This window comes from Galeopterus variegatus, unplaced genomic scaffold, assembly GCF_000696425.1.
Source record: "Galeopterus variegatus unplaced genomic scaffold, G_variegatus-3.0.2 Scaffold1178, whole genome shotgun sequence".
Taxonomy (NCBI): Eukaryota; Metazoa; Chordata; class Mammalia; order Dermoptera; family Cynocephalidae; genus Galeopterus; species Galeopterus variegatus.
Window position 1 is genome coordinate 385,327 of NW_007727289.1, and position 13,257 is coordinate 398,583.

At 39.0% G+C, this 13,257-nt stretch overlaps 1 protein-coding gene across 1 annotated transcript in view; it reads right to left on the minus strand.

Annotated features, from left to right (window-relative positions):
• The window catches only part of DENND4A (DENN/MADD domain containing 4A), a 94,383-nt gene that overhangs the window by 50,839 nt on the left and 30,287 nt on the right, over positions 1-13,257 (minus strand). The window contains exon 10 of the mRNA XM_008575373.1: positions 12,744-12,889. Coding sequence (XP_008573595.1) covers positions 12,744-12,889 — 146 coding nt within the window. The remainder of the gene's footprint in view (positions 1-12,743; positions 12,890-13,257) is intronic.

A 13,257-nucleotide genomic window follows, 5' to 3' on the forward strand; every position in this document is an offset into this window, starting at 1 on the left:
ATGAGCATCAGGGGTTTTAAAATTTTTATTTATTTATTTAACAGTTACTCCCTCTTTTTTTTTCCCCCCCTTTTTGTCTTTTTTCGTGACCTGTAACGGGATCGCAACCCTCGGTGTCACGCCCATACCGCGACCGGCAATGGGATCGCAACCCTCGGTGTCGCGCCTGCACCACGCTCACTGCGGACCAGTCTCTATATGGGATCCGAACCCTCAGCAGGAGCGCCGCCGTGCCCCCAAGCGCCGCACTCTACCGAGTGCGCCACCGGGCTGGCCCTCTCCCTCTTTTTTAACAGCTTCTCTCTCTCCAGACCTATATATTTTCCATTCTCCAGTCATTTTGTTCTCATGGAAAAAGCCTAGGATCCAGGACCATTGCTCTAGTTCTCAGTATTTTAAAGTCAATTAAAATATTAAAAGTTTGCATTGTAGATTCAATACCTTGGTAAAAGATATTTCCCTTTACTCGTATACCAATAAAATCTCATTTCAACATTACAAAAATAGCCACGCAATAAATCCTATATTTATCAGTTGGACATCTCTGTCTTTTGGAAAACACAGTGACATCTGTCTCTATGGAGAGGAAAAGAAATCCAACACCCACGGCAGGATAAAATTAAAATAATTTTCATATTCTTATATTTTTCCACAAGACATTAATTTGCTCAAAAAACACTGCAAACTGATGCTTGGGAAACCAAGAAAAAAATTTACCAGACTATTTGTTACACAAAACTGCCCTTAGTTAAGCACCATCCTACAGGAACAGATTGTAAGGATTTAAAATATAATCATATGAAGAACAAGAACATGTGGTTCTTAAATTAGTCATAAATGAAACTCAAATAATTCTCATATATTATTTTTCTTATTTCTATTCAGCATTACTCACTCCAGCTTTTTTAAGTCAGTCAAATGTTTTAACAAAAAAGAAACATGTCTAATTTCTGTTCAATCTTAGTCATGGATTGGCTTAGTGAAAATTCATATCTAATATTACTTATTTTCCATAACTAAACTGCCAGATGTACGAGGATTTGTCCACTTAAAAACTGAAGCTCAACTAAAAAATAACCCCCACATAAATAACTTTTTTTTTTTTTTTTTTCCTTTTTGTCTCTTTTTTACTGACCGGTAACGGGATCGCAACCCTCAGTGTCGTGCCCATACCGGGGACCAGCAACGGGACCGCAACCCTCGGCGTTGCACCCGCACCGCGCTCAGCCAGTGAGCGGGAACCAGTCGGCGTTGCACCTGCACCGCGCTCAGCCAGTGAGCGGGAACCAGTCTCCACATGGGATCCGAACCCTCAGCGGGAGCGCCGCCGCGCTCCCAAGCGGCGCACTCTCCAGTGTGCCACCGGGCCGGCCCATAAATAACTATTTTTAAAGTATTATTGATATTCAGAAAACATTTACACGGGCCGGCCCGGTGGCGCACTGCTACAGTGCGCCGCTTGGGAGTGCAGTGGCGCTCCCGCCGAGGGTTCAGATCCCACATACAGACCGGTTCCCGCTCACTGGCTGAGCGAGGTGCGGGCGCAGCACCGAAGGTTGCGATCCCGTTGCCGGTCCTGGTCCGGTACGGGCACAACACTGAGGGTTGCGATCCATTGCCGGACACGAAAAAAGACAAAAAGGAAAAAAAAAAAGAAAACATTTACAGATTAAAAGTGAGCAGTGACTTTTTGTGCTGCTGAGTGCACATATTGTGGTACTAAACACGAAAGGCAGTAATCACATTGTATAATTATTTATACTTCAAGGAATTCTTAATAATACCAGGAATACAATTAACCCTTGCTCTAACTATATAATGAAACTTATTAAGATATATTTTGGATCTTGTGATACTTTATTTTCACTAATAAAAAGAGTCCCTTGAATTACAATAAAGCAAATACAGGTAACAATGTTTTAGTGTGTTAATTTTCAGTTCTGATTTTCTAACTAGTCATTAAAATCTTTAAATATAATGTTAATCCATTATATATAAGTGATCTTTTGTTGGATCTGGACTTTAGGTAGGTAAATAACATTTTAGGAAAAGAGTCTACCAAGAAAGAGAGATTATACATTTAATAAAATTTTCTTTTTCAAGACTTCTCAGAATTTATATTCTTTAAGCAATTATTCTAATTATCTCCTGCACTGACTGTCCTCACATAAACAGGTGACCTACAGAAAAATCTTCAATGACATAATGTATTAATTATCAGTACTAATATATAATTCTTAGGACATGATATTCTGGGTGCCTAGTAAAATTACAAGTCTTGTATGTCATACAGTATTAATGAATATTTCTTTAAACCATGTGACAATACGAGTTCTTAGATGAAAGACAAACTTGTGAACTAGACACATAAAATGACTTAAAAATAAAAGGAAACAATATAAGATTTTTCTCTTCTGCACTGTTAATTGAATTCCTACAACGAATTCAGTGTTCCCATGTGAATTAGTAAATTTATTGGCTAAAGCTATTGCTAATAGTTATTGCTATTGCCTTAGCTATTGCTAAAGCATGCTATTAGCAAAACCCAGGTCACTAATTTGGACCCTTATGATTCAGTTAACTTGGCACAGGGAACAACTATTACACAACTGTATGCCACTGTTTATAAGGGAAACTCAGTGAGTACATTTGTATGCCCAGTGGAAGCCCAGCACCATATAAGAAAAACATTCAAAGTGCATAATGCTAGTCAGAAACATCATCTTTGTAGACAAAGAAACCAACACAATTATACCTTTAAAAAAGGATTTAGAGAAATTATTATTATTTTTATTTTGGCAGCTGGCCGGTAGTGGGTCTGAACCCTTGACCTTGGTGTTACAAGGCTGTGCTCGAACCAACTGAGCTAACTGGACAGCCCAGAGAAATTATTTCTTAAGCAAACTTTTCTATTTATCGCCAATATTTTTTAATTTTACAGAAAACAAATAAGACAAACCTTAAAATTTGGTTAAAATATTGAAAAACAACTTCTCGGTACAATGCTGTAATGGAAGACAAAACTGTCAAGGAGCTATGACGTTATCTCCTCAAGATAAACAGGATTTGAAAGCTTTGTACAGGCAGAACTCAACTTACAAAAAGACAGGGTTATAGAAGTGTATTTGTAAGTAGAAAATAAATCTTCCAATTACAATGTCATCAAGATGGCAGAATAGACAATTCCTACTGTCTCACCCTCCCACAAGTAACAAATTTACAACTACTAAAAAGCAAAGACTGCCACCCTGGAACTGTTGGAGCTGAGGGAAGAGGAGGAGAGACCCACAGAGTTAGTGAAGGCATGAGAGGCAATGGTGAGAGGGTGTAAGGACAGTGCCTATTGTTCTGAGACAGCCTGGTACAGAGGCAGGGATTAGCTGTTACACATGGACGGAAGCCGGGAAAAAGCTACAGAACCATTTGCATAAACCACTTGGAGTATGCAGGGGATAGGAGGGCTTAAGGGCATACCATACCAGACCACAGGCCATAAAGACCACTGGCAGGATTCCCCCAGGCCTGCAAAGGAGCAAGTGGCCATGACCAACTGGAGACAAAGAGTTGCACAGAGGCTGGTGAGTTTCCTGAGGGATGCCTTCATGGCCTGCCCCACAGGAAGCAGTTGGAGTGCAGGAAAAAGGCTGGCCCAACAGGGGAACATTGGGCACAGCGTGGGCAGATGTTCTCAGTGGAAATCACCCAGGGCAACAGAACTGCAGGGGGCTCGGGCCGGCCCGGTGGTGCACTGCTATAGTGCGCCGCTTGGGAAGCGCGGAGGCGCTCCCGCCGAGGGTTCGGATCCCACATACAGACCGGTTCCCGCTCACTGGCTGAGCGAGGTGCGGGAGCAACACCGAGGGTTGCGATCCCATAGCCGGTCCCGGTCCGGTCCGGGCGTGACACTGAGGGTTGCGATCCGTTGCCGGTCAAGAAAAAAGACAAAAAGGGGAAAAAAAAAAAAAAAAAAGAGTTGATCATGATTAGATACTTCCTTCTCTGGGAGTGAAGAAATGTTGAATATTAAGAAAGCTATTTATAGCACATGAACATATCAAAGGAGAAAGTTATAGTTTTCTTAATAGGTGTTTTAGTCCGAAAGACCCTGTCCCAGGCCAGAATTTCCATACAGCCCTGACCCGGAAGTGATTGATGATCCTCACAAAAAGCCTTCCCCAGAGAATGAACAGCAAATAGCAGTCTCCTCAAATGCCCAGGCATCAACTTAAAGACACAAAGATTGAGAAAGAACAGAGAGCTTTGTTGCCACCAAATGAAACAAAAAAGCACCGGCAATGGATGCAGAACAGCAGATCCATGAAATGTCTGACAGAGAATTCAGAATAACCCTCTTAAGGATGTTCAGGAAGTCACAAGAAAATACAGACAGAAAATTAAATGATATCTGGAAAATAATTCAGGAGCAGAAAGAGAAACTCAACAAAGTAATAGAATCGGTGAAAAAAAAAAAAAAAAACAAATAGAAATTCTAGAAATAGGGCCGAGCCCATGGCGCACTCGGGCGAGTGCGGCGCTGGGAGCGCAGCAGTGCTCCCCCCGCGGGTTCAGATCCTATATAGGGATGACCGGTGCGCTCACAGTGCTCACTGGCTGAGCACGGTGTGGCCGGTCTCAAAAAAAAAAAGGACAAAAAAAAAAAAAAAAAAAAAGAAATTCTAGAAATAAAGAATATATTATCTGGATTGAAAAATTCAATAGAAAGCTCCAATAGCAAGCAAAAAGAAAAAAGAATAAGAAAAAATGAAACAGAGATACAGCAAATATGGGACCTCTAGCAAAATAACCTCCACATAACTGGCCTACCGAAAGAAGAGGAAAAAGGAAGAAATGCAGAAAGCATATTCAAGAAAATAATGGCTGAAAATTTCTCAAGTATGGATGGAGAAAGATGACAACATCCAGGTATAAGGAAGCCCAGAGGTTGCCAGTCAAATCCAATCCAAGGAAAAACACCCCAAGGCACATCATTATCAAATTATTAAAAACCAAAGACGGAATACTGAAAGCAGCAAGAGAAAATAAACACATAACATTCAACAGAGCCCCAATATGTCTCTCAGCAGAGTTCTCAGTAGAAACCTTGTAGGCAAGAAGAGAATGAAATGCTATATTCAGACTGCTGAAGGCAAAAGACCATTAGCCAAGAATTCTGTACCCAGCAAAACTAACCTTCAAATACGAAGGAGAAATAAAGTCTTTCCCAGACAAATGAAAAGTAAGGGAATTCATCAACACTAGACCCGCATTACAAGAAATGCTAAAGGGAGTTCATCAATCTGAAAGGAGACAACACTAAGGAGCAGCAAGAAAACACCTGAGGTACATAACTCATTAGTAAAGTAAGTACACAGACAATTTCAGAATACTCCAATGTCTGAGGTTGTCTGTGAACATCGACGGACCTAAATGTCCATTGACGGATGACTAGATAAGGAAACTATGGTATATATACACCATGGAATACTACTCTGCCATAAAAAAGAACGAAATTCTCCCATTTGCAACAACATGGATGAGCCTGGAGAAACTGATTTTGCGTGAAATAAGCAAAGCACAGAGGGATAAATACTGCATGTACTCACTCATATGTGGGAGCTGAGAAAGAAAGAAGGAAGGAAAGAAAGACCACAATGGTGCGTTAGACTTGCAGAGGGAGAGAGCATTCTTTACACTACAAAATGGAGTGGGTGGGAAAGGGGGAGGGGGAGAGAGGTTGGGGTTAATTGGGTGAGGGACATGGGGTACAAATGCTATTTGTGGTAATGGATATGCTGCCAGCATGAGTCTGGCCTTCACATCTTGGGCCAGAGAGGTGATGATCAGCTTTGTATCTCATGAATATTCATAACCAATTAATAAAAACCTCCAGTGTCATAAGGATAGTGAATAAACTGCACACATCCTTACTAAGAAGACTAAAAGACAAACCTAACAAGACACTAACACATACAAAAACTATATAAGCAAAAGGCAATATTAAAAGATGTAGCTTGAAACAAAAAGTGGGGGGATGATGCCAAAGCCACTGAGTTGGCTACAGTTTTTTCTTTTTTCTTAGATATCAAAGTTAAGTTGTTATTAGTCTAAAACAATTTGTTATAACTATAACATGTTTTTTGAAAACCTCATGGTAACCATAACACAAAAACTTAGAAGAGACATACTAAAAATAAATAGTAAGAAAGCAAGATGTAAAGCTAGAGGAAACCACTCAACCACAAAGACAGTAGGACCAGAAAAAACGATCCACAAAATAACCAGAAAAATTTTTTAAAAAGCAAAATGGCAGTAATGAATTTCTATATATCAATAATAATCCTAGATCCCTAGATATAAATGGATTAAATGCCACAACTAAATGACAGAGTGGCTGAATGGATTATAAAACAAGAACTAAAAAAAACCCCCCCAAAAACCCAAGAACTAACAATATGCTGCCTGCAAGAAACTCACTTAACCAATAAAGACACACACCAGCTGAAAGTGAAGAGATGGAAAAAGATATTTCATGCAAATGGAAACAAACAAACAAAAAAAGCAGAAGTAGCTATACTTATATCAGATAAAAAAGACTTCAAGCCAAGGAAGGTTAAAAAAAAAAAAAGATAAGGAAAGTCATAGAATGATAAAGGGATCAATTCAACAAGAGGATATAACAATTCTAAGTATATATGCACCCAACTCCAGAGCACCCAGTTATATAAAGCAATTACTTTTGGGCCTAATGGAAGAGATTGACCCCAATACATTAATAGTGGGGGACTTTAATACCCCACTTTCAACAGAGGACAGATCATCAAGACAGAAAATTAACCAGGAAACATCAAAATTAATCTCTACATAAGCCAAATTGACCTAATGGACATTTATAGAATATTTCATTCAACAGTTGCAGAATACACATTCTTCTCAGCAGCACATGGAACATTCTCTAGAATAGGTCATATGTTGGGAAATGAAACAAGTCTCAACAAATTTTAAAAAATCAAAATCATATCAACTACCTGATCAGACCACAATGGAATAAAACTAGAAATCAACAACAAAAGGGACACTTAGAAACCATACAAAGACATGGAAATTAAATAACATGCTTCTAAACAACGAATGAATCAAAGAAGAAATCAAGAAGGAAATTAAAAATTTTCAGGAAACAAATAAAAATGAAAACACAACATACCAGAACCTATGGGATACGGTGAAAGCAATTTGAAGAAGGAAGTCTGGTGGCGCACTTGGGAGAGTGCGGCGCTGGGAGCGCAGCGACGCTCCCACCACGGGTTCGGATCCTATATAGGACTGGCTGGTGCACTCACTGGTTGAGCGCGGTGTGGCCAACACCACACCAAGGGTTGTGATCCCCTTACCGGTCATGAAAAAAGACGACAAAAAAAAAAAAAAAAAAAGAATATTTTGGGCCGGCCCGGTGGCGCACTGGAGAGTGCGCCGCTTGGGAGTGTAGTGGCGCTCCCGCTGAGGGTTCGGATCCCATGTGGAGACGGGTTCCCGCTCACTGGCTGAGCGCGGTGTGGGTGCGACACCGAGGGCTGCAATCCCGTTACTGGTCAGTAAAAAAGACAAAAAGGAAAACGAAAAAAAAAAAAAAAAAAGAAGGAAGTCTGTAGCAATAAATGCCTATATCAAAAAAGAAGACTCCAAATAAACAACCTAACATTTCACCTCAAGGAGCTAGAAAAGCAAGAACAAACTAAACTCTAAATCAGTAGGAGAGAAATAACAAAGATCAAAGCAGAAATAAATGAATTAGAGATTAAAAAAATACAAACGATCAATGAAACAAAGAGTTTGTTTTTCAAAAAGAAAGAATCAATAAACCTTTAGTCTGATGAAGAAAAAAAGAAAGAAGACTCAAATAAATAAAATCAGAAATGAAAAGGGGACATTCCAACTGATACCACAGAAATCCAAAGGATCATAAGAGACTACTACGAATAACTATATGCAAACAAACCGGAAAACCTAGAAGAAATGGATAAATTCCTGGACACATACAACTTACCAAAGTTGAATCATGAAGAAATAGAAAACTTAAACGGATCAACAATGAGTAATGAGATTGAAGCAGTAATAAAAGGTCTTTCAACAAAGAAAACCTCAGGACTAGGTGGCTTTACTGACAAATTCTACCAAACATTCGAAGAAGAAATAATACCAACTCTTCTCAAACTCTTCCAAAAAAACTGAAGAGAAGGGAACACTTCCAAACTCATCCTACGAGACCAGCCTTACCCTCATAAGAAAACCAGAAAAAACACAAGAAAAGAAAACTACAGACCAATAGCCCTCATGAACACAGACATGAAGATCCTCCACAAAATACTAGCAAACAGAATCCAGCAACACATTAAAAAGGTCATACACCATCATCAAGTGGGATTCATCCCAGGGATGCAATGATGGTTCAACATATGCAAATCTATAAATGTGATACATCACATCAACAGAATGAAGGAAAAAAAAAAAACCCATATGATTGTTTCAATAGATACATAAAAAGCATTTGATAAAATCCAACACCCCTTCATGATAAAAACTCCCCACAAATTAGGTACAGAAGGAATGTACCACAACACAATAAAGACCACATACAACAAACCCACAGCTAATATCATACTGAATGGACAAAAATTGGAGGCTTTTCTTCTAAGAACTGGAACAAGACAAAGATGCCCACTTTCCCCACTCTTACTCAACTTAGTATTAGAAGTTCTAATCTGTGCAATATGGCAAGAGAAAGCAATAAAGGGCATTCAAATTGGAAAGGAGGAAGTCAAATTATTGCTATTTGCAGATGACATAATTCTATACATAGAAAACCCTAAAGATTCCACCAAAAAAAATCACTGGAAGTAATAAATTAATTCAGTAAAGTGGCAAGATAAAAAACACCACACAAAAATCAATAGTCTTCCTACACGTCAACAACAAAACAGCCGAAGAAGAAATCAAGAAAGTAATCCCATTCACATTAGCTACCAAAAAAAAATGAAATACCTAGGAGTAAGTTTAACAGAGGTGGTGAAGGACCTCTACAAAGAAAACTATAAAACTATGATGAAAAAAATTGAAGAGAACATAAATAAAGGAAAGATATCCCGTGTTCATGGGTCAGAAGAATAACATCATCAAAACATCCATATTACCCAAAGCAATCTACATATTCAACCATCCTATCAAAATCCCTATCAAAATACCAATGACAATTTTTTACAAAAATAGAAAAATGATCTTAAAACTTGTATGGAACCACAAAAGATCCCATACAGTGAAAGCAATCTTGAACAAAAAGAACAAAGTTGGAGGCATCACGCTTCATGACTTCAAAATATATTATAAAGCTATGGTAACCAAAACAGCATGGTACTGGCATAAAAACAGAGAAATTGATGGATGGAATAGAATAAACAGGCACATAATAAACCCATGCACTTACAGCCAACTGATTTTCGACAAAGGTGCCAAAAAAAATACAATAGGGAAAGGACAGCTTCTTCAACAAGTGGTGTTGGGATACTGACATGCAGAAGATTGAACCTAGACCCCTATCTCTCAGCATACACAAAAATCAACTCGAAATGGATCAAAGGTCTAAATTTAAGACCTTGAAACTATGAAATTACTAGATGAAAAAATAGGAGAAAAAATACATGAAATTGGAGTGGTCACCTCTTTTTTGAGTGAAACTACAAAGGCACAGGCAACTAAAGCAAAAAGTATATAAATGGGACTACAAGAAACTAAAAAGCTTCTGCACAGTAAAGGACACTGTCAACAAAGTGAATAGACAACCTAAAGAATGGAAGAAAGTGTTTGCCAACCACACATCAGACAAGGGACTGATATCCATAATATATAAGAAATTTTAGGTGGCCGGCCCGGTGGCGCACTGCTACAGTGCGCCGCTTGGGAGTGTGGCGGCGCTCCCGCCGAGGGTTCGGATCCCACATACAGACCGGTTCCCGCTCACTGGCTGAGCAAGGTGCGTGTGCAGCACTGAGGGTTGCGATCCCGTTGCCGGACACGAAAAAAGACAAAAAGGAAAAAAAAAAAAAAAAAAAAAAGAAAGAAATTTTAATGACCCAACAGCAAAAAAACAACCCAATTAAAAATGGGCAAAGTACGTGAACAGACATTTTTCAAAAGAATACATACAAATGGCCAAAAGGCACATGAAAACATGCTCAACATCATTAATCATTGGGGAAATGCAAATTAAAACCATAATGAGATATTATTTTATTCCAGTTAGAATGGTTATCATCAAGACGAAAAATAACAAATGCTGGCAAGGATGTAGAAAAAAAGGAACTCTTTCCACCAGCAATGTACAGCTATTTGGAAAACAGTTTGCAGGTTCCTCAGAGAACTAAAAACAGATCTACTCTATGATCCAGTTATCTCACTACTGAGTATATATGCACAGGAAATGAAATCAATATATCAAAAAGACACCCAATATATCAAAATAGTCCCATGTTCATCACAGCACTATTCACAATAGCCAAGAGATGGAATCAACTTAAATGCCCATCAATAGATGAATAGATAAAAAATTGTATATATATATACATACACACAATGGAATACTATTCAGCTATTTTAAAAAATGATATTCTAGGGCCGACCCATGGCTCACTTGGGAGAGTGTGGTGCTGATAACACCAAGGCCACAGGTTTGGATCCCTATGTCGGGATGGCCGGTTAGCTCACTTGGGAGAGCGTGATGTTGACCACACCAAGTCAAGGATTAAGATACCCTTACCGGTCATCTTAAAAAAAAAAACAAACCACAAAATTATTCTATCTACCCTAAATGAATCACTGTGCAGTATATGCATGTATTAAAACAACACACTGTACCCCACAAATACGTAGAAATAAATGTTAAAGAAAAAAAAGAAAAGAAAATAAATCTTCCCCCAAAACAATGTTCTTTCTAGGGTGATAAAAATGTTCTATATTTTGGCCGGCCCGGAGGCACACTGCTACAGTGCGCCACTTGGGAGTGCGGTTGCGCTCCCGCCGAGGGTTCGGATCCCACATACAGACCGGTTCCCACTCACTGGCTGAGCGAGGTGTGGGAGCAACACTGAGGGTTGCGATCCCGTTGCCGGTCCAGGTCCAGTACGGGCACGACACTGAGGGTTGCGATCCATTGCCGGACACGAAAAAAAAAAAAGTTCTATATTTTGGAGTCATGATTACATGAAAATATATATTTGTCAAAACTCATTAAACTGTATACTTCAAAGGTGTATTTACTGTTTGTATAATATAATCGGCTCTCCATATCTGTGAGTTCCACATCCATAGATTCAACGAATTGAGGTTTGAAAATATTCAGGAAAAAAACACTCCATCTGTACTGAACATGTACAGACCTTTTGTTTTTGTTTTTTGGTGGCTGGCCTGACACTTCTTTTTCTTGTCATTATTCCCTAAACAATACAGTATAACAACTACTTACATAGCTTTTACATTGTATTCAGTATTATAAGTAATCTGGAGATAATTTAAAATATACAGGAGGAATTGTAAATTACAGGTTAATTAATTTCAGGTTTATATGCAAATATCCATGCCATTTTATATCAGGGAGAACCTCCAATTCCATCCCAACACTACAGGGTTCTTTCTAGTTTTCTCTGCTTATTTGTAAATCTCTTCTCTGACAGTTAGAAACTTCATTATCTTAAATGCATTTACTTATTTGATCAATCTTCATCATATGTAACATTCTCCCATCTTCACTACAACCTCTCCCCCATGTAGATGACTTCTTCACCATAATTTGGCTTTGACAACCCCCTCCAGACCAAACCCTGTCCCCACCATGCTGGCACCTCCCTCATCCAGATCAAACTCTGACATCCCATTTGCAGTGCACCACCCCCCTCAACCCCGCATGGGGACACTCTCCTCACCCTGCTCAGACTCGACACTCCATATTGTCCTCACCTCTGTATGAATACTGTTCTCATCCTGTTTAGGTTCTGACACCCTGCAGCAATTTACTCCCAAGCATGGACACCCTCTTTATCCTGCTTTTCCTTGGATTCTCCATGCTAGGCCATGCCTCTGTATGGATGCTCTCCTCACCTGGCATGGGCTCCAATGCTAGGCTGGCTCCTCCTTCCTTGCCCTATTCAGGTTTGACACTTCTCTCTGGGCCACCGTTCCCCTACCTCCTCTCTCTCCAGCATGGATACCTACCTTGCTCTGTACCACCTAATGATATTAGGACTGAAGTGGAAGGTTTCATACATGGACTTAAAATAGTAGAATTAATTTAAGCTACCAATTCCTCAATTGTAGAAATATTCAGGTGAAGTGTCTATTATGCTTTATACCTCCTCTCAGCATGTAACAATCCACCTCAGACAAAAAGAAGAGGTGAAAATTAAGGATGCTCAAGTTGGAGCTCCATAGGCTTAGGAAAAATTCCTAGTCTATAGATGGGCAGGAAAGGTTAGAAATCTGATTGCTAAAATAAAACTCATGATTTAGTAAAATCCTGCAAGGTACTTCTAAAAGGTGTGCTCTATAATTTCTAGCAGGCCACCAAAACTTTCATTATAGGTGGTCAACAATGAAAACTGAATTAAGATTTTGTTAAAAGCTATAAACAGAAACTATAACTCATGACATTTACAGCAGTCACACAAAATAAGTTAGGGCACTACAGACATATTGTTACTTACTTTATCTACACAATCATCAAAAAATGCCAGGCTTGCATCTTTATCACTGACAAAAGAACATTCCTCAATGAAGCGAATAAACATTTGTGTTTTGGTCATCATGTTATAGAATTTTTGATGTGACCGGTCCCGGCTTCGTAAGAAAGCTGTTCAACATAAATACATAATTTCAGGATATATAATATCACTCGCAGATGCATAGAATTCTTGAGCTAGAAGGAACTTGATCAACCACATCATCTATACACCCCACACCTCCAGCATTTTGCATATCTGCAAGAGGGGAAATGACCTGACAAAGAAACAGGAAAGCAACAGGAAAGAAACATAAACCCAGATGTCTCAAATCTTCACCCAGAATTGTCTCCATTGTCCTCTTACTATCTTGAAGATTATACGTAAACTAGCAAACTTAAAAGTATTTTTAAAATTTCAATTTTTCCCCACATGCTTTCCATGCTATGTGTACATGCTTGCTTTTATGCTCTTTCTCCATATATATATATATATATAT